The following is a 27609-nucleotide window of genomic DNA, read 5'->3' as shown; positions in this document are numbered from 1 at the left end:
GAATTTGCTGTGATGTACAGCATGAATTGATTGCTATTATATAGCCTCTTTATATTGATGAATAGTATAATTTTTTAATCAAAAAGTCTTTAATAAAGAAATACCAATCAAAAATACGTTTCTGCATTTTTCTAGCTGCATTAAGAAAAGGGGATAAGATCTTGTAAGCGGCAACTCTTGCTGCTACTTACCAAATCAGGGTTTACTGTACAGGAGAAATAGCAATTTACTTTGCTAGATTTATGTATTGATTTATGCAGTTAATTTTAATTGGCTTATTGGTAAGTACTGATAATGGACTAAAGCAGACTGGAAGTATTCATTGCGATGACTTTCACCTTCAAGAGCCCTTATAATAAAAACAGTGTTGTGATTTACCTGTTTCACTTGTGTTATGGACTGGATTATAAAGGTACCAAAAATCATAAATCTTCATGTGTTGGTAGTATTTCAGATTTTGCCATTGTTATTTTAGTCATTTGAAAATGTGTTACTTCCTTTTGAGTTAAACTCTTTTATCCATCACTCTGAGCTACTTATTATTTATGAGTGTCATTTCCTTCACATTTATTTGAAAATCTATAGTTCCACTGGTCACTATAATTTAACTATATTGTTAGTGTATCATTAACTGTCATTTCTATAAAATCATTTTAAGAATCATATTTCACATGCAGTCACTTTCCAAATGTGGGTTTATACATCAGTGGTTTTGAGTAAAATATTTTGTTCTATTAACCAGATACCTTTAGTGACTCACCAATTTGGCCCTGGATTCCATCATTATCTGATATAGCAGCTGTGTTTTTCAATATGGGGATTGATTTTAGATCTTTGTTTCCTCTGGAGAATCTTCAGCCAGACTTCAATGAAGACAATCTGGTGTAAGTTTGCTTTTTATAACACCAAAAGCATCATTTTAAACAATTCAAACATAACAGCTAATGTTAATTTAGTTAGTTTTTTTTTTTTTTTTTTTTTTAAGATTTATTTATTTGGAAGGCAGAATTACAGAGAAGCAGAGACAGAGTGAGAGAGATGTCTTCCATCTGCTGGTTCACTCAACTGGCCGCTGGGCCAGTCTGAAGCCAGGAGCCAGGAGCTTCTTCCAGGTCTCCCAAGCAGGTGCAGGGGCCCATGGACTTGGGCCATCCTCTACTGCTTTCCCAGGCTATAGCAGAGAGCTGGATCAGGAGTGAAGCAGCCAGGACTCCAACCAGCGCCCATATGGGATGCTAGCCCTGCAGGTGGCAGCTTTACCCACTATGCCACAGTGCTGGCTAATTATTTAGCAAATTTAATATTTGTTCTTGATTTTTAAGAATCTACCATCCACTGGTTCACTCCCCAAATGGTTACAACAGCTCAGGCTGGGCCAGACTGAAGCCAGGAGCTAGGAGCTTCTTCTGGGTCTCCCACATAGATGCAGGAGCCCATGTACTTGGGCCATCCTTCGCTGTTTTTCCAGGTGCATTAGTAGGGTGCGGGATGGGAAGTGGATCAGCTGGGACTTAAACTGGTACCCATAAAAGAAGCCAGCATTGCAAGTAGTAGCTTTACCCCATACGCCTTAGTGCCAGTCCCTAGATGCATTTTTTTTTAAGATTTATTTATTTATTTTAAAGGCAGAAGCACAAATAGAGAGAGAGACGGAGTTTTTCCATCTGCTGGTTCACTCCCCAGATAATCGCAACAGCCAGAACTGGACCCATCTGAAGCCAGGGCCTCTTCCTTGGGTCCAGGGGCCCAAGGACTTGGGACATCTTCTGCTTTTCCAGGCCATAGCAGAGAGCTAGATCGGAAGTGGAGAACCTAGGACTCAAACCGGCACCCATATGGGATGCTGGCATTGGCATTGCAGGTGGTGGCTTTACCCACTAAACTATGGCACCAGCCCTGCTAGTTCCTTTTTTTTTTTTTCTTTTGGACAGGGAGAGTTAGTGAGAGAGACAGAGAGAAAGGTCTTCCTTTTCCTTGGTTCACCCCCCAAGTGGCTGTTACAGCCAGCTTGCTGCGCCGATCTGAAGCCAGGAGCCAGGTGCTTCCTCCTGGTCTCCCATGCAGGTGCAGGGCCCAAGCACTGGGGCCATCCTCCACTGCCTTCCCGGGCCACAGCAGAGAGCTAGACTGGAAGAGGAGCAACCAGGACAGAATCCGGCGCCCCGACCGGGACTAGAACCTGGGGTGCCGGCACCGCAGGCGGAGGATTAGCAAAGTGAGCTGCGGCACCGGCCTAGATACATTCTTAACATGTCTTAATCTAAAAGCCTTCAACATGTTTAATAGAGAAATGATAGAAGCCCTTTAAAATTTTTTAGTTTTTAATTTTTTGAGAGGCAGAGACTGCTCCCATCTGTGATTTACTCACCTAAATGCCTACAACAACCAGGGCTTGGCCAGGACCAAAACCAGGAGCCAGGAACACAATCTAGATCTCCCATGTGGATGGCAAGAACCCAAATTACTTGGTCTGTCTTCATTACCAGGAAGCTGGAGTGAGGAACAGGAGCCCAGAATCAAACTCAGACACTCTGATATGAGATAGAGATGTCTTAACTGCTAGACTAAATGCCTCCTCCTAAATTTTTTTTTGTAAAGTTAATAGCTGTCCATTATTATTTAACTCCTTGGGAAGTATTCACCAAAGCACTTAGACAAGAAAATAAGAGACATAAGAATTGGAAAGGAGTTGGTAAAAGATTGTTTATTTGCAGAAGTGATTTAATCTATGTATAGAAGCCTAGCAGTCAACTGAAAAATGATGACAAATAAGAGAGAATTTGATATGAATTCCAGGGTAAAAAAAAAAAAAACAATAAAGAGAAATCAAGATGCCTCAGACATCTTAATTATAACTAGTTAAAAAATACAGGGCTGGGCAGGCACTGTGGCACAGTGGGTTAACGCCCTGGCCTGAAGCACCAGCATCCCATATGGGCGCTGGCTGTAGTCCGGTTGCTCCTCTTCCGATCCAGCTCTCTGCTATGGCCTGGGAAAGCAGTAGAAGTCCTTGGGCCTCTGCACCCGTGTGGGAGACCAGGAGAGAGAGATTTGTCTGCTGGGTTCACTCACCAGATGACCATAACAACCAGCGTGGGGCAGGCTGAAGCCAGGAGCCAGGGGCAACATCTTGGTCTCCCATGTGGTAGCAGAAGCCCACAATACTTAGGCCATCCTCCGCTGCCTTTCCCAGCCATTATCAGGGAGCTGGAGTGGAAGTGGAGCACCTGGGACTCAAAACTGATTCCATAGAGGGTGCCAGCATCAAAGGCAGCAGCTTTACCCTCTACGCCATAATGCATGCACCTGTTTATTTTTAATTAAACAGGGATAAGTGTTTAGCCTCGCAGTTAGAACATAAGATACCCATGCCCAATATTGGATTGCCTGAGTTCTAGCTCCAGCTTTGGATTCCAGCTTCCTGCCAGCACATACCCTGGTGATGATTCAAGTAGTGAAACCAAGCCCTTACCCCGGAATCTTTTGATGTAGACTATCAGTGTCTCTCCCTCAGTTTGCAGTTCCTCTGTCTTCCCTTTGATGATTACAGGTCAATCCCTTACTAAAGATTAACTCACTACTTTTTTATAAAGATTTATTTAATTGTTTGAAAGGCAAAGTTAGAGACAGATCTTCTGTCTGCTGATTGACTCCCCAAATGGCCACAATAAGTCAGAGCTGGGCCAGGCCAAAGCCAGGAGCCAAGAGCTTCATCCAGGTCTCCCACATGGTTGGCAGGGGCCTAAGAACTTGGGCTGACACCCACTTCTTTCCCAGGCACATTAGCAGAGAGCTGGACCAGAAGTAGAGCAACCAGGACTTGGACTGGCACTAATATGGGACACTGTTATCACAAGCAGTGACTTAACCTGTTGCACTGCAACGCAAGCCCCTGACTCACTAAATTTAAGGAGTGGCATAAGAGTAAGACCATTCGTGTAAGACAGAATCACTGAAAGTCAGAATTACCAAGTTATCCCAATTCTAGACTCTAGTCTGGGAGCTTAATAGAATCTCTGCAGGCCCTAATCAGACAAAGTAATAGCCAATCTACTTGAAGACCCCAGCACAGGCTGAAGCCCACTTGCCATTACATAAGAAACACTCTTGGAGCCAGCATTGTGGTGCAGCAGGTTAAACTGCTGCCTGAAACACCACATAGGCATCCTACATGGGCACTGGTTTGAGTCCCAGCTGCTCCACTTCTGATCTAGTTCTCTGCTAATGCACCTTTTTTTTTTTTTTAAGATTTATTTATTTGAAAGGCAGATTGACAGAGAGAAAGATTTTCTATCCCCTGGTTCACTTCTCAAATGACCTCAACAGCCAGGAGCCAGGAACTTACTCTGAGTCTCCCACATGGATGCAGGGGCCCAAGTACTTGGACCATGTTCTGCTGCTTTCCTAGGCGCATTAGCCGGGAGTTGGATTGGAAGGCAGGACATGAACCAGAGCCATATGGAATGCTGGTGGCGGTTTTGCCCATTTTGCCACAACACCAGTCTTTAAATGAACCTTTCAAAAAGGAAGAAAAAAAAAATCTTGGCCTCCTGTCACTAACCGATCAAAGGAAGGCCACGAACACTGTGGATCAGAGACCCACACATGCAGTGCTCAACCCTTACTTCAGTCTAAATTCACCACCCTTAATCTCCTGGGGAGTTCGGAAGTCAAGTGATAGTTGCCTGATTCCTTGCTCTGTGAATTGCAAAATGAACTGCTTTCACTATCCCAGCGTCAGTGATTGACATCCTACACATTGTGGCAGGGCAGACCAGGTCTAGGGATTCTGCAACAGATTCCACCCATTGGGTTTACCAGTGTTCAATAGTGGTAGTTGGGTCCCTGCTACCCATCTGGGAGACCTGGATTGAGTTCCCAGTCCCTAGCTCTGTCCCTGGGACAATTAAGGAGTAAACCAACAAATGGAAATATTGTGTTGTTGGTTTTTGTTTTTGTTTTTGTTTTTTTAATTAAAACCATACATCTTTTGAAAGCCAAATTAATGCATGTCCTCTCCCATGAAATTTCATTGCTAAACTCAACCAGAATTGGAATACTTAGCATTGTTTCTTTAGGACATTCAAAAGACTTTTACCTATTAGGAGCTCTTTGTAATTGCAGCCACCTCCTACGCAGGTTTCTGACACCAGGGACAACTAATACATAGAGAAATCAGATTAAATGTTTGCCTCAGGAGCCGGCGCCATGGCGCAGTAGGTTAATCCTCTGCCTGCAGTGCTCCCATCCCATAAGGGCACCGGTTCTAGTCCTGGCTGCTCCTCTTCTGATCCAGCTCTCTGCTATGGCCTGGGAAAGCAGTAGAAGATGGCCCAAGTGCTTGGGCCCCTGCACACACGTGGGAGACTGGGAGAAGCTCCTGGCTCCTGGCTTTGGATCAGCACAGCCCCAGCTATTGCAGCCATTTGGGGAGTGAACCAATGGAAAGAAGACTTCTGTCTCTTCCTCTCACTGTCTGTAACTGTACCTCTCAAATAAATAAACAAAATCTTAAAAAAAAAAAAGTTCGCCTCAAATGGGGGCAGCAGATTGACTTGGCTCTGGCATGAAGGGGCTTTTGGGTGATAGAAATGTTCTTAGAAGTTGTTGATTTGGATAGTGTTTAACTGAGTGTACATTTAGCAAAATACAATATGAGTGTTCCTTATTGTATGTAAAGTATACCTCAAGAAAACATAGTTTAAAATTTTTTTCATCATTTCTTAAACAGAATAATTATTTTGCACCTAATTTCACATTGCTTTATTCATTTTTCAATAGTTCTGATACACAGACAACATCAGGGGGGAAAGGAAGTGAAGATTCATCTTGTAAGCCAATTTTTTCAGCTCTTCCCGAAACCAACATTTTAAATGTGGTTAAGGTAGGAAAAAACTTACCTGTATGTCTTTAGCTCAGAGCTATAATCATTTGTTCTGTGGTAACAGTTTAAAAAAAAATCACTAGTATCTTACAGGTAGGTTTTACTAGTCTCTTGCTAGGTGAGACGTCTGACCAAATATCTTTGTATTAAAGTTTTTAAATTGTTTTTATTTTTGTTTTTTTGTTTGTTTGTTTTTTATTTTTTTGACAGGCAGAGTGGACAGTGAGAGAGAGAGACAGAGAGAAAGGTCTTCCTTTGCCGTTGGTTCACCCTCCAATGGCTGCCGCAGCCAGCGCTGCGGCTGGCGCACCACACTGATCTGATGGCAGGAGCCAGGTGCTTCTCCTGGTCTCCCATGTGGGTGCAGGGCCCGAGTACTTGGGCCATCCTCCACTGCACTCCCGGGCCACAGCAGAGAGCTGGCCTGGAAGAGGGGCAACCGGGACAGAATCTGGCACCCCGACTAGAACTAGAACCCGGTGTGCCGGCGCCACAAGGCAGAGGATTAGCCTAGTGAGCTGCGGCGCTGGCCTATTTTTGTTTTAATATGAAGAGTGAAGGGGCTGGCATTGTGGCATAGTAGATAAAGCCGCCGCTTGGCAATGCTGGCATCCTATATGGACGCTGATTCACGTCCCGGTTACTCCACTTCAGATCCAGCCCCCTGCTGATGGCCTGAGAAAAGCAGCAGAAGATGGCCCAAGTGTTTGGGCTCAAGCTTCCCTCTCAGGAGACCTGGAAGAAGCTTCTGGCTCCTGGCTCCAGCCTGGCCCCAGTGCTGGCTGTTGTAGCCATCTGAGGAGTGGAACAGCAGATGGGAGACCTCTTTTTCTGTCTCTCCCTCTCAGTGTAACTCTGCCTTTTAAATAAATTCATATTTTTAAAAATTAATAGTGAAACAGAACTTTAGGTCAGAGTTAGGTAACTAAGATAATTTTAAAACCAATAATTTTTTTTCCTGGAGTGGCTATCTGTCTTTTGTTTTCACTTGGTGTTTTTATTATTATTATCATTATTATTTTATTATTAATTTGAGAGAAGACAAAGAGCTCATTTCTGCTGGTCATTCTCCAAATGCTGGCAGTGAGAGTGAGAGAGAGGAGCCCCATCACTGGAGCCATCACTGTTGCCTCCTAGGGTCTGCATTACCAGGAAACTGTAATCAAGAGCTGGAGGTGGACGTTGAACCCATGCATTGTGATATGGGATACAGGCACCTTCATGAACAGTTTAATTATTAGGCCAAATGCCTACCCCTAAAACCAATCATTTTTTATAATTAGGAAATATGACGGGGAAAAAAAATAGCTTAATGATCAAGAATTCAAAAAGTAACCAGCACTGTGGCGTAGCAAGTAAAGCTACCACCTGCAGTGCTGACATTCCATATGGGCGCCAGTTCAAGACCTGGCTGTTCCACTCCTGGTGTCTGCTGTGATTTAACCTGCTGTGTCCCTATGCCTACCCCTGTCAAAAAGATTTTATAATTAAAATTCTTCAAGTAAGATATATATTCTGAAGCTGTTTTGTCTGTGCATTTGTATCAAAGTTTCTAGGCTTGTGTACATCTATACATCCAGAAGGTTACCAGGATCGTGAAATAATGTTGCTGATTCTAATGTTGTTTAAAATGAGTTTGGAGAAACAGCTGAAGCAGATTCCTCTCGTTGACTTTCAAAGCCTCCTGATAAACCTGATGAAAAACATGAGAGATTGGAACACTAAGGTAACATTACTAAAAACCTTAGTATTGGCTTTTGGTACAGTATCATGATTTGACTTTCACTGTAACAGAAGTAGTGATGTTTCTTAGCTCAGTTAAGATATTTTGCAGATTAAAAATGAATTGAGGGGATTGTTTGCTAGAACTGTATTATTTAAATTCATGATAAAAGAATCCTTTCGAACACTTAAACTGTTTATTCAACAAAACTATATCTATTGATAATTTGCTGTGGGCTGAACATTTAATGTAGGTGCTAAGAGATTTGGCTATGAAAAAGTACCCTTAACTTTATGAGCTTTGTCCTAGTCAGAAAGTTAGATAGGAAACAAGTAGATGTAGGTTGTATTTTCATGTCAAGTTGTATTTTATTTGTTTTTAAGATTTACTTATTTGAAAGTCAGTTAGAGAAAGAATCAATCTGCCATCTGTTGGTTCACTCCCACGATGGCCACAATGGCCAGGGCTGGGCCAGACCAACACCAGGAGCTTCTTCTGGGCCTCCCACATGGGTGGCAGGGGCCCCAAGCTCTTGGGCTGTCTTTTGCTGCTTTTCCCAAGCCATTAGCAGGGAGCTGGATCAGATGGAGCAGCCTGAATCAAACTAGCGCCCACAGGGGATGCCAGCATCACAGGCAGCGGCAGCTTTATCTACTGCGCCACAATGCCAGCCCCATCAAGTTGTATTTATGTACAACAAACTAAAATAAAGGAAGACATGGGTAGCAGGGGTGGGGAGCCTTTCTTCTCCCAAGGAACATTTAAATATTTATAGCATTATTTGCAGGCTATACAAAATTAGCCTGCTATAGATTTATTGAATCTCAAGTCCTGCCTGCAGTTGTTTTGGCAGGGCCAGACCAAATAATTTTTTGGCCAAGTTTTTTAGCCCCACCCCTGAACTCTAGGAAGAAGAAAGGCTGGGGTGCTGTGCTATTTTGTGTGAAGCGATCAAGGAAGGCCTTTCTGAAATGACCTTTGAGCAGAGACCTAAATGAAATGATGGAGAGAGTTAGACCTGCAGCAAGAATTTGAGTTGAACTTCTGCAGTCATATAGAGAGTGAACATGTATATTTTTAGATCTTTCTGAAAATCATGTTTCTCAGATTTCTTTGGTAGAACATTTAAAACATGTCCATAAGTCAGGAGAAGACTGTGTTGAACCCCTAAATACCTGCTACTCAACTTCAAAAGTTATGAAGATATAATCAGTCTTTGATCTTGTCTAATCTCTTAAACCCACTCCGTACCTCCTTCCCTTAGTCATCAGATTATTTTTATAAACAACTGTTAGGCTTTTGAAAATGCCGGAATAGGATCCCTGATGTACAAGAAATCCCAGATCAGGAACATGGATGATCTTGTGCAATTTCCTTTATACACATTTGAAAATTAGCATATATTCAGATCATTTTATTCTTCCAAGAAAAACTGATTAAATATAGGTAGAGATGTAATGGAGCACAAAACTTGAAAGTCAATGGAATTCTGACAAGTGTATCTATATGGTCTATTTAAAATAAAACTGAATCTCTGTTTTGTATAGATTTTAGGGAGTTCTAGACTCCATACTGTTTCTAAAAATGAGTGTTCTATAGTTTGCAATAGTTCTTCTCTTAGGACAAGAAGGTATATAAATGATCTGTTAGGTGCTTGATTCTGCTGTCTTGTTTGAAAAAGAAATCTTGCTTGTTCTTTTTGGTCAGGTGCCTGAACTCTGTCTGGGTATAAATGAGCTCTCAAGTCATCCTCACAACCTTCTGTGGATGGTACAGCTGGTTCCTAACTGGACCTCACGTGGAAGGTATTTAAAAGTGAGAATTAAACACTAAGAAATTCTGCAAAGTTTATATTAATGAACTGTTTTAGGGCTCTTTATTTCTGTTCATCATTTTTTGAATGTGAAATCAGAACCTTTTATTTCATATTTAGTTCATACTCATTTGTGGGAGAAAAGGTGCTGATAGGCTGATTCTTAACTTGGATCATTCGGTAATAGTCTTGATTTTTAGTTTATCTGATAATACACATGACACATATAAAATTAAAGTGAATGAATTAGCATTGTTTGCTTTAATGCAAAGGTTATTCCAATAATAATATGAGTTTTCTATCAGTAAATCAGCATAGGCAAAGATAAAGGCTTTCACTGACTTTCTGAACTTCAGGCAACTCTCATTTTTCTTTAGTATTTATTTATATGAAAGACAGAGTTACAGGGAGAAGTAGAGACAGGGAGAGAGATCTATCCACTGGTTCACTTACCAGATGGCTGCAGTGGCTGGAGCTGAGTCAATCCGAACCCAGGATCCAGGAGCTTCTTCCAGGTCTCTCGCATGGGTGCAGGGGCCCAAGGACATGGGCCATCCACTGCTGCTTTACCAGGCACATTAGCAGGGAGCTGGATGGGAAGTGGAGCAGCTGGGACTCGAACTGATGCCCATATGTGATGCTGGTGCTGCAGGTCAGGGCTTTAACCCACTACACTACAGCGCCGAACCCCAAGCAACTCTAACTTTAGATGAAAATATTTTACATGAAAGTTTTTACTATTTTTTAACAACCTGTACAGGCTTTTCTTGAAACATTACCTGTATTTCCAGTTAGAACTAGAAGTATTATTGGCACATTCATTTGTTTCTCTAACAATATTGATGAAAATGCATTCTAAATACTTTTAAATTTTAATTCCAGGCAGCTGAGACAGTGCCTAAGTCTAGTGATTATTTCAAAGCTTTTGGATGAGAAACATGAAGATGTCCCTAATGCCAATAACCTGCAGGTAAGAATACATTTTTATTTTGAATAAATGGGAGAGATACTGAAGTGTAAGAAAAATTGATGAATTTTAAATCAAAAGTCCTGGGATTAATTCTTATCTCTGAGGCATGATACTGATCTTTGGCACTTAACTAACAGGAACCAGTGCCTTCATTTCTGAAATGGAGATGATATTACACCCTGTATCACATAGGATGGTTATCAAATGAATTAATATATAAGTAAACTACTGGGAAAATGATAATATGCTATTATATAAATATATGACAATATAGAATTACTTCAATTTTTCAAAGTTATCAGTATCATCACAAGATGTGAAATCTTTTTTTTATGATTTATTTATTTATTTGAAAGTCAGAGATACAGAGAGAAGAGATTGAGATCTTCCATCCAGCTGGCGCCGCGGCTCACTAGGCTAATCCTCCGCCTTGTGGCGCCAGCACACCGGTTTCTAGTCCCGATGGGGCGCTGGATTCGTCCCGGTTGCCCCTCTTCCAGTCCAGCTCTCTGCTGTGGCCCGGGAGTGCAGTGGAGGATGGCCCAAGTACTTGGGCCCTGCACCCCATGGGAGACCAGGAGAAACACCTGGCTGCTGGCTTCGGATCAGCGCGGTGTGCCGGCTGCGGCGGCCATTGGAGGGTGAACCAACGGCAAAGGAAGACCTTTCTCTCTGTCTCTCTCTCTCACTGTCCACTCTGCCTGTCAAAAAAAAAAAAAAAAAAAAAAATCCATCCACTGGTTTACTCCCCAGATAACCACATAACCACCACAGTGGCTGGGGCTGGGCCAGGTCAGAGCCAGGAGCTTCTTCTGGGTCTCCCACATGGGTACAGGGGCCCAAGCACTTGGGCCATCTTCTTTTTTTTTTTTTTTTTTTTTGGACAGGCAGAGTGGACAGTGAGAGAGTCAGAGAGAAAGGTCTTCCTTTGCCGTTGGTTCACCCTCCAATGGCCGCCGCGGCCGGCGCACTGCACTGATCCGAAGCCAGGAGCCAGGTGCTTCTCCTGGTCTCCCATGTGGGTGGCAGGGCCCAAGCACTTGGGCCATCCTCCTTCTCAGGCCACAGCAGAGAGCTGGACTGGAAGAGGGGCAACCGGGACAGAATCCGGTGCCCTGACCGGGACTAGAACCCGGTGTGCCAGCGCCGCAAGGCGGAGGATTAGCCTATTGAGCCACGGTGCCGGCCTTGGGCCATCTTCTGCTTCTTTCCCAGGTCCATTAGCAGGGTGCTGGATCAGAAGTGGGACAGCCAGAATTCTAACCGGTCCCCAAATGGGATGCTAGCACCGTAGGTGGAGGCTTGACCTTATACGCCACAGCACTGGCTCAAGATTGGAAATCTTGTGCATTAATTGCCTCTTGTGCCTGTTTTAATATTAGCCTTTTTAAATCATAGGGCTTAAATGTGATTTCTCTCTAGTACTTGTTTAGTCATAAATATTTCATGTATGAACATGTTCTTTGGAAACTCCACATTTAGAAGTAATGAAGATCTTTTTCAAACATTGGTAGCACTAATGCGTATACCCTTAGGTGGATTTTAAAACTCACCATAGAACGTGATCTGGATATACTGGTGTTCTTGTTTGAATTGCAGTTCAGTACAAGGTACTCTCTCAGATCTTAGGCTTGTTTTTTGTTTTGTTTTGTTTTAAGATTGATTTAGCTATTTTAAAGGCAGATTTACAGAGACAGAGGAGTAGAGAGAAAGAAATCTTCATTCGCTGAATCACTCCTCAATTGGCCACAATGGCTGGGGCTGAGCCAGGCTGAAACCATGAGCCAGGAACTCCATCCAGGTCTCCTATTTTTGTGGAAGGGGCCCAAATAGCAGCCATCCTCCATTGCTTTCCCAGGCATGTTAGCAGGGAGCTAGATTGGAAGCCCACTGTACCACCACGCTGGGCCCCAGTCCTAGAGATGTAAAAAATATGAATTAGAGACTCTACCCATGAAGGTGTAATCTAGTGACTAAAACAAATTTACTGGGGCCAGCTCTGTGGCGTAGCTGGTAAAGCCACTGCCTGGAGCGCCAGCATCCCATATGGGTGCTGGTTCAAGTTCCAGCTATTTGTCTTTCTATCCAGCTCTCTGCTATGGCCTGGGAAGGCAGTGGAACATGGCCCAAGTGGTTGGGCTCCTCCACCCATGTGGAAGACCCAGAAGAGGTTCCTGGCTTTGGATTGGCCCAGCTCCAGCCTTTGCAGCCATTTGGGAAGTGAATCAGCAGATGGAAGACCTCTCTCTCTGTCTCTCCCTCTCTCCATAACTCTACCTCTCAAACAAATAAATAAAATCTTTTTTATAATTTTAAAAGAAAAATACACCAGCTATTTTGGGCTAGTTGGTCTAGCAAGAACAGTGATGGAAGTATGCACATGGTGCAATGGAACCAGAGATTGATAGAGACAGCTGGTTTCTGCTTCAATAAAGACTTCATTCTAAATATATGGGGACCACTCAAGAGCCACTAGATTAATTAGCAAATAGCTCTCAGTTCCTTTCAGTGATATTTACTACCATCAAAAAAGATCCAGGATAGGATTTCCACCATTTGCCTCTAATTCTGTTATTTTTTTTTTTCTGTTTTGCCTATACAAAACAGAACCATATGAATGATTCACTATATGAATGATTAACCCTCGGACTCATTAAATTACAAAATTTAGTTGTGATTTTCCCCCACAACTTCTTTGTAATGTTTGAAAGGTAAAGATAGAGAGATCTCCCATCTCCATCATTCCCCAAATGCCTACAATAGCCAGGGCTGGGCCAGGCTGAAGCCAGGAGCCAGGAACTCAGTGTGCAGGTCTCCACATGGGTGACAGGGACCCGAGTACTTGACCATCGCCTGTTGCCTGCCAGAGTACGCATGAGCTAGAAGCTGGAATCGGAAGCAAAGCTGGGACTCGAGTCATCCAAGCAAACCAGTGGGATGTAGGCATCCCAGGCAGCATTGTAACTGCTGTACCAGATGCTTACCCTTGTAGTGCTTCTTTTCAGAGTTAAGTGATTCTTATCCAGGAGATTCAACTTAGCTGATTTTCAAATAATTTCCTAGAAAAGGCATTTCCTGTGATCTCTGTCATTTGGTCTCCTAAGCATTTATCCTAAATTACAAATACTAAATCTTTAGCTTAAAATTCCTTTTTTTAAAAAAAAAATATTTATTTGAAAGGCAGAGTTACAGAGAGGCAGAGAAAGAGAGAGAGAAGTATTCTATCCACTAGTTTACTCCCTAGATGGCCGCAACAGCCAGAGCTGCACTGATCTGAAGCTAGGAGCCAAGAGCTACTTTTGGGTCTCCCATGCGGGTTCAGGGGCCCAAGGACTTGGGCCATCCTCTACTGCTTTCCCAGGTCTTGGCAGAGAGCTGGATCAGAAGTAGAGCAGCTGGGACTCGAACTGGCACTCATATGGCATGCTGGTACTGCAGGCGGCAGCTTTACCTGCTCAGGCGCAGCTCTGGCCTCTTAAAATCCCTTTTTAAGCAATCAAAGTAAAAGGGAAATGAACGACATTGGATTATAAAGAAAACTGAAAGGGCATAATGAACAGAGAATACACAGGGAAGATATAGCCAAGAAAGAACAATTATATTGCTTAGTTTTTAGTGTTCATTGCCTCCTTTCTTCTGATAGATATCAGTCCTACATCGCTATCTTGTGCAAATGAAGCCTTCTGATTTGTTGAAGAAAATGGTCTTGAAGAAAAAGGCTGAACAACCAAATGGCACCATTGATGACAGTCTTCATTTAGAGCTTGAAAAGCAGGTATCCAGGGCTAGATCTCAATATGAGTACATATGCAAATAACTGATGCCATCTTTTTTTTTTTTTAAAGATTTATTTTATTTATTTGAAAGACAGAGTTACACATATCTTCCATTCGCTGATTCACTCTCCAGTTGGGTGGCAGGGGCCTAAGTACTTGAACCATCTTCTGTTGCTTTCTCAGGCACATTAGCAGTGACCTGGATCAGAAATAGAGCAGCCAGGACTCAATTGGCACTCGTATGTGAGTGCCGGCGTCACAGGCAGTGGCTTAACTCATTGAGCCATAATGCCAGTCCCAGTTCCAAACCTAACCATAGATTGGTGGCATAGGCACTTCTGGATATAGAGACTGGATATATTCTGGCAAACTATAAAGTGGTTTTTTTGTTTGTTTGTTTGTTTTTTGTTCTTTTTTTTTTTTTTTTTTTTTTTTTGACAGGCAGAGTGGACAGTGAGAGAGACAGAGAAAGGTCTTCCTTTTCCATTGGTTCACCCCACAATGGCCACTGCAGCCTGCGTATTGCGCTGATCCGAAGCCAGGAGCCAGGTGCTTCTCCTGGTCTCCCATGGGGTGCAGGGCCCAAGCACCTGGGCCATCCTCCACTGCACTCCCGGGCCACAGCAGAGAGCTGGACTGGAAGAGGGGCAACCAGGACAGAATCTGGCGCCCCGACCAGGACTAGAACCCGGTGTGCCGGTGCCGCAGGCAGAGGATTAGCCTATTGGGCCGCGGTGCCGGCCTAAAGTGTATATTTTTAATATACTGCTGTTGTGAAGTTCTTCAGTAATCTTGAGCATTAATAATTTAATAAAAATAGTAGTTATTAGTAATTTAATAAGGGGAGTAAGTATTTTTTTGTAGCCCTGTGCTAGGGCAATCTTGAAGTGGCAAAAAGGATGCACTTAAGTTAGAAATCAGAAAGCCTGGTTTCAGTGATTGGCTTTTCCTTTCTTATCAGGTTGGTTAACTTTAGCGAATCCTTTCTTCTTCCTGGACAGCATTCCCAGGGTGTAAACTGGAGTGACGTTTATCTAATTCATGGGTATTGTTTTATTCATTTCTCCAACAGGCATATTACCTGACCTACATTCTTCTTCATTTAATCGGTGAAGTTAGTTGTTCTCATTCTTTTTCCTCTGGACAACGGGTAGGTAATGTTCATTGTTGTTTTTAAATAGGTATCACTGTTGATGGAATGAATGAACCCGCTTTGTTCACATCTTAACTGTTCCATCCCTTATTTTAAAACAAACTATGGCCCATAGCCAGATCCCATCCACAACCTTTTCTGTGACAGCAAGCTAAGAATGGTTTTAATGGTTTTGAATCTCTGGGAAAAAAAATTAAAAGAATAATATTTAGTGACATAGGAAAATTATGTGAAATTCTAATTTCAGTGTTCATAAATAAAATTTTATTGAACCTTTTACTCCCCAAAAAACATACTGTTTCCTCAGCGTAGTAGTAAGGGCACAAGTTTTATGTGTTTTTATAAATGCTGTTGTACTTAGAACTATGTTTGCTCTCCTGGTTGGAAGCTAATATAGTCATCCATTTGGAGTATTCTCCTAAGGCCTTTATTTTAATTCCATTCATCACAGACTTTTAAAGTGCCCTCATGATTTTTCAAAGGAGTAAGTATGATACACTATTAATAAAAATTTGCTTTGTTCATAAAGAAAAAATAGGTTAGCTGTTATTTCAATATTCCTTTAGGAAATTTGTTACAGCAAGAGCTCTTCAAATTTCTGGTACTGTAATATCACTTAGTCTGAGCTAAAGCAACTTGTATTTTTAAAATTAATTAGCAAAACCCAACAGCTTTATTTTCATGAAAGTGACTGTTTTCAGTGATAATGACTGCTAATATGTTGGCTAGCTAGCATCAAAAAGTATTAAATGATAGGTTTTTAAATGATTTAGTTGTTCAAACTGCAGTCTTTGTTAATTTGTTTAGTATTATTGTCATCCCTTGCAATTATTTTGCGCAGAAACACTTTGTGCTACTCTGTGGGGCTTTGGAAAAGCACGTTAAGTGTGATATTAGAGAAGATGCAAGACTTTTCTATAGAACTAAGGTAAGTTTTTTTTTATATATATTGTTCTTGCTTAATCTTGGTTACAATAATATTTAAGGAAGAGAAATATGTGAGCCTTTCTTTAAAAAAGAAAACAGGAAGCGAGTATTTGGCGCAGCGGTTAAGTCACCGCTTGGGGTGCCAGCATCCCATGTTAGAGTGCTTGAGTTTGAGCCCCAGCTGTATTCTCCATTTCAGTAAGTACAGCCTGGAAGGCAGCAGGTGATGGCTCAAGTACGTGGATCCCTGCCACTCATGTGGGAGACCCAGACTGAGTTCTCAGTTCCTGATTTTCATCTGTCCCAGCCCAGCTTTTGTGGGTATTCGGGAAGTAAACCAGTGCATAGGAGATTTCTCTCTCTCTCTCTCTCTGCCTTTCAAATAGTAAAATAAACAAGTAAAAACTTTTTAAAGACTATATATAAGATCAGTAGAAATACACCTTTCTCCTTTAATAACAGAAATCAGTTTCTGCAGTGTATTTCTAGCTAGATTAAAAGTGAAATAAAAAAATCTTAAAGCAAATACACTTTTGGCTTTTTGTTCTGAAATTCTAGACACCAAATGAGAAAAATTCTCCCAATACTTAATTTTTTTGTATTGTACAAATTAAACCCTTTGTTTTAGATAGCTTCAAAAACTGTTGTTTATATATAAATATATTGTTATGAAATGGTGTTTATAAAATGTTATGATGGTTGATATCTTGTTATGCTTTGAATATTTGAATAAGAATGCATTAAAAGAATGATTCTACAAATCTCTGTGACCTCTCTGAACTCTAGGGTAAAAATGATTTCAACAGTAAGCTTATTAAGTTTTTTTCTTAAAAGTTTTATATACTCAGAAGTCAATAGGAAAGCCAAATATGTAAGTTTGGAGTAGGAAAGTAGCCTTTGTATGAATGAAATGACTAGTTTTTCCTGAAACATAAAGTGAAACAATACTTTTTAAAACTTCTAGGTCTCTATTTTAGCTTTCCTAAATAAAGCTGATCCTTTTTGCCTCTTGTATTTGGATAGTCATCTCATGTAAAGCTCAACTTTGTAACTTTATATCATACATTAATTAGCTGTAAAGTTAGTCGTTGGAACGATGCCCATTTGGATTTGGTGTATGTATTTAGTCAATTTAAGTTAAATATCAAAATGAGCAACTAATGAAGTTGCATCAGATTTCAGCTTTTCAAATACATGTAGGATATAGCTCTTTTCCTTAGAGTGGAAACCCTAGCTTCAAAAATACATTCTTTCCTATATTGACTAGAGTTAATAGCTTGTACAACTTGATGGTAGTGACTGCTGCTGACAGACATGCTAAAAGGGGGACTGCCCAAGGTTTATGTTTCTTAAAGCTAAGGGCCTGGCACAAATTGGTGCAGGGCTCCTCTAATTTCTTAGAGTGGAGAGTGACACAGTAGTCTATGAAAATTACTTCAGGGGATGGTTCGGCCGAAACAGGTGAGTAGCATGCCTCTCCAAATGCCTCTAATAGAAAAGTTGATAATTGTTTTGGAGAAACTTAATTTGCTGAACTCTAGGTGTAGATAAAAACAGAGGTTGCAATTTACTTCATGCATTTTAAGCAGCTTAAAAATCCTTGACTTGTTTAAAATACTTTTCTCAAGCAGTTATGTTCAAGAGCTAATGGGCCGGCGCCGCGGCTCACTAGGCTAATCCTCCGCCTAGCGGCGCCGGCACACCGGGTTCTAGTCCCGGTCGGGGTGCCGGATTCTGTCCCGGTTGCCCCTCTTCCAGGCCAGCCCTCTGCTGTGGCCAGGGAGTGCAGTGGAGGATGGCCCAGGTGCTTGGGCCCTGCACCCCATGGGAGACCAGGAAAAGCACCTGGCTCCTGGCTCCTGCCATCGGATCAGCGCGGTGCACCGGCCGCAGCGCGCCGGCCACGGCGGCCATTGGAGGGTGAACCAACGGCAAAGGAAGACCTTTCTCTCTGTCTCTCTCTCACTGTCCACTCTGCCTGTCAAAAAAAAAAAAAAAAAAAAAGAGCTAATGAACGGCCGGTACTGCGGCTCACTAGGCTAATCCTCCACCTGCGGCACCGGCTCACCAGGTTCTAGTCCCGGTCAGGGCGCCGGATTCTGTCCCGGTTGCCCCTCTTCCAGGCCAGCTGTCTGCTGTGGCCCAGGAGTGCAGTGGAGGATGGCCCAAGAGCTTGGGCCCTGCACCCCATGGGAGACCAGAAGCACCTGGCTCCTGCCTTCGGATCAGTGTAGTGCACCGGCCGCAGCGTGCCGGCCGCGGCGGCCATTGGAGGTTGAACCAACGGCGAAAAGGAAGACCTTTCTGTCTCTCTCACTGTCCACTCTGCCTGTCAAAAAAAAAAAAAAAAAAAACCGAAGTATCTGGAGTGGTGGAGTTTGTTTTTGTGGTTAAGTTTGAGTTTTGCAGACAGACTTGTTAAACCTCAAAATGCAGGAATATACCAGGTATTTAAAGAGAATTTCATAGTACTTTGCAGAAACATGGAGATAAGTAACTGATTTTGAATTTTGGGCTTTCTGATAATGCGAAAGAGAACAAATAAACATTTGTTATGGTCTTGAGTCTTTCAGATAGAAGCTAGGAAGGCAAGATACAGCCAAGGCCTTGGCCCCATGGCTGAGAGCACTCTCTGGCTCCTCTGGGCATTCAAAAGTCTGCACATTGGGAATGTGCATTTCTGGGACTGCCATTGTGCCATACTAGGTCTGCAGTGCTGGCATCCCGTAGGAGTCCTGGCTGCTCCACTTCCTATCCAGCTCTCTGCTGATGTGCCTGGGAAAGCAGAGGAGGATGGCCCAAAGAAAAAGAGAATGTAAATTCCTTTGAAGGCAGGAAATGTTTTTTCTGGATGATCTTTAATAACTAATAGGAAAATGGAGTCTAAGCAGTCAATATTTTTGATACAGGAATGTTGTTAATTACTATGATTTGAAAGCCCCTCCAAAAGATAAATGGTTTGTTTTCTTTCTCCTTTGTTTTTTATTTCTTTATTTGAAAGAGAGAAAAAGATCTTTCATCTGCTGGTTCACTCCCCAAATGGTTGCAACAGCCAGCGCTGAACCAGGCTGAAGCCAGGAGCCAGGAGCTTCTTCCACATCTCCCACATGGGTGACAGGGGACCCAAGCACTTGGGTCATCTTCTGCTGCTTTTCCCAGGCCATTAGCAGGGAGCTGGATTGGAAGTGGAGAGCTGGGACATGAACCAGCACCCATAAGGGATGCCAGCATCGCAGGCTGGGTGTCTTTACCTTGGTACTCCACGATGCCAGCACCAGTTTGTTTTCTCTTTCCTAACAAAAATCAAATTGAGTTCAGTGTGAGCCTGTCACAGCTATTAGATCTTTTGGATTAAGTGTTAAATTGATTATGGGTGAAAATTTCTTTGATCTGATCCCTTCTCCTCTTGTTATTTTTAAGGTGAAAGACTTGGTTGCCAGGATACATGGAAAGTGGCAGGAAATAATCCAGAACTGCCGGCCTACTCAGGTGTCATTTTATTAAACAGTTTATTGATTCTTCATAGCTTTACCGAAGGGTACTTTTGACGCTGTGAAGAGCACTTGCTTCTGATTGTCTTAAGATGAACTAAAAATGCCAGTATAATACATGTACATGTTTTGTCTACATTTTTCAATTTTTGTTTGCTTTATATTAATTGATTTCCAGAAGTGGTTGAGCCCACTTTAAAATGGTATATTTCATCAAATGGTGGTTATTTCATGGGAAACATTCTTCTTAACAGTACTATTAAGATATAATTCACAATCATATTTTTCACCTACTTAAAGTATATAGTGATTTTTAGTATATTCAGAGTTGTGAATGCCGTCACTACAATCTAATTTTAAAACATATGTCACCTAGAAAGAAAATCTCATACCCATTAGAAGTCACTCCCCATTCCCCTCCACCCCTCACTTCCTCCTGATTCTTCCCAAGCCCTGGACAAACATTAATATACCTTGTCTGTATAGATTTGCTTAATCTGGACATTTCCTGGAAAAGAGATATGCTCTGCAGTCTTGTGACTAGCTGCTGTCACTCAACATAATGATTTAATGATTGATAAATGAATATGTGTTGTAGCACATACATCCTTTCTATTGCCAAATGATATCATTATATGGCTGTATCACATTTTATTTATCCATTTATTAGATAGAAGTTTGAGTTGTTTTCACATCCCGGCTTTTACAAATAACACTTTCATGAACATTTGAACATCAGTTTTTATGTGAATAGATGTTTTCAAATGAGAATATCTTGAGCATATCTGAGAGTAGAGTTGCTGAAGCACACGGTAGTTCTGTGTTCTGAGGAACTGACAGACTTTTCTTCCCACCAGAATGTATGAGTATTATAATTTCTCCACATTGTTCCCAGCACTTGTCATTGTCTTTTTCACTGAAGTTGTACATAGAAAGTAGGATCTCATTGTGGTTTCAATTTGCATTTCCCTATTGACTAATGATATTGTATATCTTCTAATGTGTTTATTAGCCGTTTATATAGATTTTTATTATGGTGTCTAAGAAGTATCTGTATATTCTAGATACAAGTTCCTTATTAGGCAAATAATTTGCAAATATTTGTTTCCCATTCTGTGTGTTGTATTTTCATTGCCTTGATGCCACCACTGCTGGTCCAGTGACCAAACTTTGAGTATCCAGGGAAGTTGCTTATGTTTTATTACAAAATCACAGGAGTAGTGAATATTAACTAGGAAATACAACCTCATTATGACATTTTAACTCTTGCTGTGGGTGTCCTTCGTAAGATATGCATGTGTAACCTTTTAGAAAAGTCTTTGAGAAGTCTTAAACTTCTCAAGTGTTATTGTTTTGGTTTCTTATGTCAATAAATGTTTTTAGGCTGGCCATCTGAGCTGAGGTGGCATTAAAACTGAAAAGAATTTAATGGCAAAACTTTGAGTTAATCAGCTTAATCTCCTTAAATATTCATGTCCTGTGTGAGTTGGTGACAAAAGTATACTGTACTTACTTGATACTTTATTGTTAACCATAAAATGTGAAATTTGAATGATTACCATTAATTTTTAGATATGTATAATATAGAGATTATATTTCTTTCATTATCAAAGCCTGTTTTATCTGTTGATCAGTAGTTTTATAAGGATTAATTCATAATCCAATTAAATTTTTCTTTATCCTGTTTTCCTCTTTCCTTTTCTAGGGGCAGCTTCATGACTTCTGGGTACCAGATTCTTAACAGGAGTTGCAGCAGCCATAATGTGGACCAAGAGAAACTCAATAGGAGCCTTTCTGAAAGGAGTAGAAGGGATTGCTGCAGAATCCAGTGGGATGCTAGGAAAATGTGCAGCAGATATGCCACTTGAATACCTAGTATGAAGCTGGTAATGGCCCTTTCTGGAGCAGATATGAAATGTGATCTGCTTAATTGTTAGGCAACTGCCCCTTTAAAAGAGCAGAGTCCTATAAAAAGGGGAGAAGCAGTGAGTAGTCACATGTTTCATCTGCCCTTAGTAACTTCTCTTGTTAGATTGGAAACAAATTACCTCTTTCTAGGTAGTATGGTGGCACTTGGATAATCACAGGAAATATGGATGAAATGAATTTGAACTGACTTTAGTTGGACATGGAAACCAAGATCAAGTTCCAGTTGGGCTTAATTTTCCTGTTTGGTTATTTCAGGATGTAAGGGAAAGGTTAGAACAGAATTTAGTAATAAAAAGCATGAGTCTCTCCTGTAATTCTAAATCAAAGAGAAGTTTCAACCCATGCGTTTTTATTCACTATTCAAGATTACAAAGGTTAGGTTTTTAAAATGCATTTAAACAGGCAAGAAGTGGAAGTTTGGTATATTGTCAGATCCCCTTAAGGGGAAAAGGTTAAGCTATAAAATAGTGGCTCTGTTTTTATGCCAGAACATCCTTATGGCATTTGTTTTGTATTTCTTTTAAGTGCATTTATATATATTTTTTAATACTAGTTACATTTTAGACTCTTAGAATTCTGGCTCTTGGAAACCATATTAGTAAATGCTTAAAAATCTAGGGAGGTTTCCAAAAACCTTGTTTCACTGAGTATATAACTTTGGCAGAGACCTGGGTAGTGTTTATTCTGTGGGATACTGTGTGCGTGCGTGTGTATACATATGTGTGTGTGCGTGCGTGTGCACATGTGCTCACAATCATGTGCTTGTGTCTTGGAGTTGTTGCACTTGAAAACCATGGCTGCTCTAAATTCTTAAACACTGGAAAGCCATCCTTTGGTTTAAACGGTGGAAGGTTAGAAGTGCATCTGGTTTTAGGCCAACGGCCCTTCGAAGCCTTTGAGAGTTAATATACTCTTACTAGCCAACTGAAAATTTCTGTGTTGCCTGAATGTCCCTTTTCGGAGGGTTTGTTGCCTGAAAGAATGCCACCTTTTTGTTGTTGTTTCATTATCGGCGTGGGTGACCTGCTTTCTTGAGCACTCTAGTAGTATCTCCAGTCATGGGGGGAAAGGTGGTGGAGGGGAAAGGAACCGGACTTGATACTTACGGTTCGAGGGGGGGGAATACATTTTGGAAACTTTCTACCTCTAAATTGAGGCTTAAGAGTAAAAAACTTTTTATCTTCAGTTTATCATTTGAAATAGTATCAGTAACTTTTGAGCTCATGTCAAGCATTGGGCAGTTAGAGATTTTTAGGGAAGACTAATGGAGTTTCCAAGAGCCCAGGCAGAAGGAGGCTCCAAGAGTCAGACCAATGAAAGTTTTTATTCTGTGCTGAGTTTACTGGTAAGAATATTATTATCTTGATACTACCTCTCAAGGGTATTGTTGCAAAATGCCACTTGTGGTTAAAGAGATAGATACAAAGAGTTGTATTTGACAGTCACTTGAAACTCTGGCATCTATCTGCCCAACAATGGGGGCTGTCACTCTGTAATTTAATACTTTGTAGATACATTATTTGAGTGTAATTTTATAAGTGTTCATATTTTTCTCATTTTGCATTGTGTAAAGTGTACAAACTCTCAAAGTATAAAATACTGCTTATATTGCTTGTAATTACAGTGTGTAAATATTTTCTAATTGTATACATTAATGGGGGGACAAATGGGTTATTCAGGTTTTTTTTTAAGTGACCCTTTTGTATTGCAGTTTCCACAGATAACTGCCCATCAAATTTAAAACCACTTTGATATATTTTTATTTAACAGTTCCAGTAAGAAAAAAATCTATTTTTAATTGTCTTTCTTCGTTAAAGAAAAATATCTTCATCTGTCCCTTTAAAACAAATGGCCAGACATGAGGTTAGGCCCTTGTCTTTATGACTCTGGTGGAGGTCTTCAGTCTCCAGGTCATAGTCCAGTCAGTATTTGCATTTAGGTTCTCATAAAAATTATGTGATTCTCTTTTTACACAGTAGCCCATGTTTTTTCTCCTAAATCAAGTATTTTCCTTCTCCCTCTTGCCCCCACGCTTTGTCTCCCTTCTGCTGCTATTGCCCATGAATGGGACAGTGGAAAGGGAGAAAATGTTCATTGCACAGAAAATGCCAGGCCACTGTGGGGGCTTGGCAAACAAAGCTTGCACTGAATGGGTGTGTATTTGGCAATGTTACTGTGCCAAAAATCACCTTGTCTAATTTTCTGAATATGTATGTCAAACTTACTACCCTTACTGCAAGCTGAAAATCAAGGTACGTGTATTTATGCCTTTGTGTGTAACTGTTCGCCTTTCCTAAACTGCTTTTCTTGTATCTGAAAATAGAATTCTCTTAGTGATACCCAGTTAAGTGAAGAGGCTTTCCATGCACAAAATGCATCTATGTAGCAGCAAAATGACAGCATTTGTACATTTTCTGTCTGTCTCCTGATGGCAGTGGTGCCTTTGTCACCTTCTGGAAGGTTGGCATTTTGTTTCTGTTTTAAAGTGCAAGTAGTAGCTTGCTTTAGACTCCACAGAAATCTCCCCAGATGTAGAAGATAGAAAACAGTATGTTGTCATCCAGGCTCAGTTGCAGCACTTGCATTTTTATTTTTATCAAAACAAATAGTTGGTGGGGACTGGCCAGTAATTACGTGTGGAGTCTTTAAGAATAATTCTTAAACTTAAAACAAAGAAAATTTTAAGAGATGATCTATTGATGAGGGACTGAGTTGGAGAATTAAAGGATGACTGTCCTGGTGTCTCCTAGGACGCAGGAGTAGGACCCAGGCGGCTGGGCACGTGGAACAGATAGCGTGATCTGTCATGGTGGTTTCTCATCAGCAGTGTTGGTGCACCTCTTTGTGCATTTATTTTTCCCTGGGCAATTCTGTCAGCCGTTTAATCCACCAGCGCCTCGACAGGCAGCAATTGCTGATTTCTCTTTCCTTTTTTATTTTAAGATTTTATACTACATCTTGTTTAAAGTCCTATGAATGTATGTGTGTGTTATTAAACTGCTTTTTCTCAGTTTGAACATGTGTTGGATAATATTTGTTTGGGAACGGGGATGAGTAACTACCTGGAATGCCTTGTTCTTTCCTTACCCCATGCCCTAGTTCTAAACATGGATTTCTTCCTTTGTTCCTCTTGCTTTGGGTTCTCCAGTTTCCTGCTTAGTGTCTCTTGTTTCCAGAAGCATAAAGCCACAGTTGCACATAGTTCACTTTTACATAAGCACTTAACAATTTACTGTATGCTTTGCAGTCAGGAGTTGAGTAATCTCATTCTTACCTCATTTGCTGTTAATTCAACAACTGTTGAATACCTGCTATATTCTAGGTACTCTGGGTTTCAGGGAAGATTGAGTGGTGAGCAACACAAACAGAGCTCATGTGCATCTTACCTGCTGGTCTCCAGGGACCTCAAGTTCCAGAGCCTTAGCAGTATTCTACCTGTCTCCAAAAATTAGAGTTGTAAGTGTGTTCTATTTCTTCAGCACAAGGAGCTCCAGAGGCCTCTCTGTTCACCTCTGTGTCTGCTGGTAAAAATAAATTAAAAATTAGGTTTTTGACCTTTTTTTTGAAACCCAGAATGCTGAGCTGAGAAAGCAGCGGTGGGTGGCAGTTCTCCGGTGTTTGTGGCCGTGCCTGGCACTCCCTTTTCCTTGCCAGCCATTCCTCAGGCTGCAGTCAAAAGAGGGCAAACCAGAAGGCCCAGCTTTGGATCTGACTCCAAGAGGACTGGCTAGGAGGAAATCGGAACAGGCAGAACAGGCTTCGGAGGCACTGTGGAACACTGGGGCCACAGCGTTGTTGCACTGGTGACGAGCCCTTCTGAAGTACACTTGCCTATGTGGCCAAAATAAAGATCACACTGCCTAAGGTGCTGGGCAGGCCAGAGGTGGAGATGGCAGACGAGACGGAAATGTTGCCTGGGGAACAGAAAGCAGGACAAGAGCTGCCTGCTCAAGTTTCAGTTCACACCTCCTGCCTCCCCTGCTACAGAAGGATCCCTACTACAGGGCTCTGTGCAAAGCCTGGAGCCCCAAGACCCCTGGCAGGTGGGCAGTTGAGGTTCCATGCTGAGGACAGCCAGCACTACCCTCAGCCACTTCTGATGGGAGTTGGGGAGAACAGCCACACACATACACACAAAACACAGAACTCATTTGTGTTCTGTGTGTGTGAAGTACAGCAAAGGTTTCCAAATGGCATCTTTGCACAGCCACGCAGAGGAGCAACCAGGCAGACTTCACCTGCCAGGGTCCCAGGCTCAAGTTCATAGCTCGGGTAGGATTCATTCATTTCTTGGTTTGATTTTGAGTCTCCTTTTTTCCTGCTGCAAGTGTTGTCCTCAAATATTTATCAGCTTGATTTGCACAAAGGAATATGTCCATTAAAGGGCTTCCTATAGAAGATTCCATTAATTGCCTTCACATGTGACACCTTCATTGAGCTCAGAGATGTAAGGAGGAGGACAGCAGAGGGAAATGGATTGTGGTCTGAATCTTCACTGTCAGAAGTAACTGCCCAATGACAGTGTAGCAAGTGTTATACTGGAAGTTGGCATTGAAATTACAAATTTGAAAAATGTGTCAAATTGTGCGTCTGCCAGGAGAGCAGCTCAGGAGAAAGGCTTGCCTGGTAGAGGGAGGGTGGATGTTGGCCCACTTACCGCTCCTGAGGCACCTGAAGGCAGTAGCACTGAGAGTTCTGTGAGAACTTGGGGAGCTGTGCCTTAGCCCACTGAGCCCCTGTGGTTTACCTTCCTGGCTAGTACTGTGGCCAGCAGTCACTGTTGTCTCCAACCCACTTTCCCACAGGGACTGTAGATTGGTGTTTCTCAGCCATGTTTCTGCTGATCTTCCCAGCTCAGACTCTTTAATCTGTTAGCTCATTCAAGATTTTCTTCTTTTCCAAACTACTAGCTGACTCTGACACCTTATTTCCTGCTATGAACCCCCTTGTCTAAGCAGTCTCACACACTCTCCACGCCTCCTGCCTTCTCCCTCTCCACCAGTCCCCTTTGCTGTACAAGTCCATGCACAAATTTGGTACTTGTTTTAAGAGATTTATTTTATTTACATGAAAGGCAGAGTTACAGAGAAGCAGAGAGATTTTCTATGCACTGGTTCATTCCCTGGATAGCCACAACAGCCAGAGCTGAGCGGATCTGAAGCCAGGAGCCTGCAGCTTCTGCGTCTCCCACATGGGTACAGGGGCCCAAGCACTTGGGCCGTCTTCCACTGCTTTCCCAGGCCACAGCAGAGCTGGATCCGAAGTGGAGCAGCCCAGACTGGAACTGGCGGCCATGTAGGATGTCAGCACTGCAGGTGGCAGCTTTACCTGCTTTGCCACAATGCCAGCTCCTGGCACTTTGTTTAAGGTTTATTTATTTGAAAGAGAAGGAGAGAACTCTTCCAGTCACTAGTACACTCCCCAAATGTCCACAACAGCTGGAGCTGAGCCACACTTTAGCCAAGAGCCAGACTTCATCCAGGTCTCCTTCCAACAGGGGTGGCAAGGACTCCAATATTCTGCTTCCCAGGCTCATTAGCAGAGAGCTGGTCAGAAGTAGAGTAGCTGTGACCTGGGCTGACACTCAGATATGGGGTACAGGCATTCCAAACAGCAGCTTAACACCTCCATGCCTGCTCCAAACTTGCATGTTTCTGTGTCTGCTAATGACATTGCCCCTTCAGGCTTACCCTGCTTCCTCCTCGGACTTCCCATCTTGACTGTCCTCTATATAAACACAAAAATAAATTTCAAGGCAGATCACTTTAACCTCTTAAAGCCTGCTTTCCCATCTATAAAATGGGGCTATTCTTCAGGGTGAGATGAGTGCACAAAAAATATAAATAAAGCTGAACATAAAGTGTATGTATACAATGTAAGCATTTCTCCTGGCTACTTCCCTCCCCTTGCACACACGCACAGCCTATTTGCAGAGTGCTGGGA

At 41.9% G+C, this 27609-nt stretch overlaps 1 protein-coding gene across 2 annotated transcripts in view; it reads left to right on the top strand.

Annotated features, from left to right (window-relative positions):
- The window catches only part of SLF2 (SMC5/6 complex localization factor 2), a 67046-nt gene extending 42363 nt beyond the window's left edge, over window positions 1-24683 (top strand). For both annotated transcript variants that reach the window (XM_008270365.5, XM_002718659.6), the window contains exons 11-20: window positions 743-884; window positions 5782-5884; window positions 7434-7610; window positions 9315-9412; window positions 10303-10390; window positions 14034-14165; window positions 15239-15316; window positions 16161-16247; window positions 19667-19735; window positions 21443-24683. In XM_008270365.5, coding sequence (XP_008268587.3) covers window positions 743-884; window positions 5782-5884; window positions 7434-7610; window positions 9315-9412; window positions 10303-10390; window positions 14034-14165; window positions 15239-15316; window positions 16161-16247; window positions 19667-19735; window positions 21443-21478 — 1010 coding nt within the window. In that variant the 3' untranslated portion in view covers window positions 21479-24683. The remainder of the gene's footprint in view (window positions 1-742; window positions 885-5781; window positions 5885-7433; window positions 7611-9314; window positions 9413-10302; window positions 10391-14033; window positions 14166-15238; window positions 15317-16160; window positions 16248-19666; window positions 19736-21442) is intronic.
- The last annotated feature ends 2926 nt before the right edge of the window (window positions 24684-27609 follow it).

This window comes from Oryctolagus cuniculus, chromosome 15 (genome assembly GCF_051225735.1).
Source record: "Oryctolagus cuniculus isolate XC-2025 breed Fujian yellow rabbit chromosome 15, ASM5122573v1, whole genome shotgun sequence".
Lineage (NCBI taxonomy): Eukaryota > Metazoa > Chordata > Mammalia > Lagomorpha > Leporidae > Oryctolagus > Oryctolagus cuniculus.
This window is presented reverse-complemented; position numbering and strand designations above follow the sequence as displayed.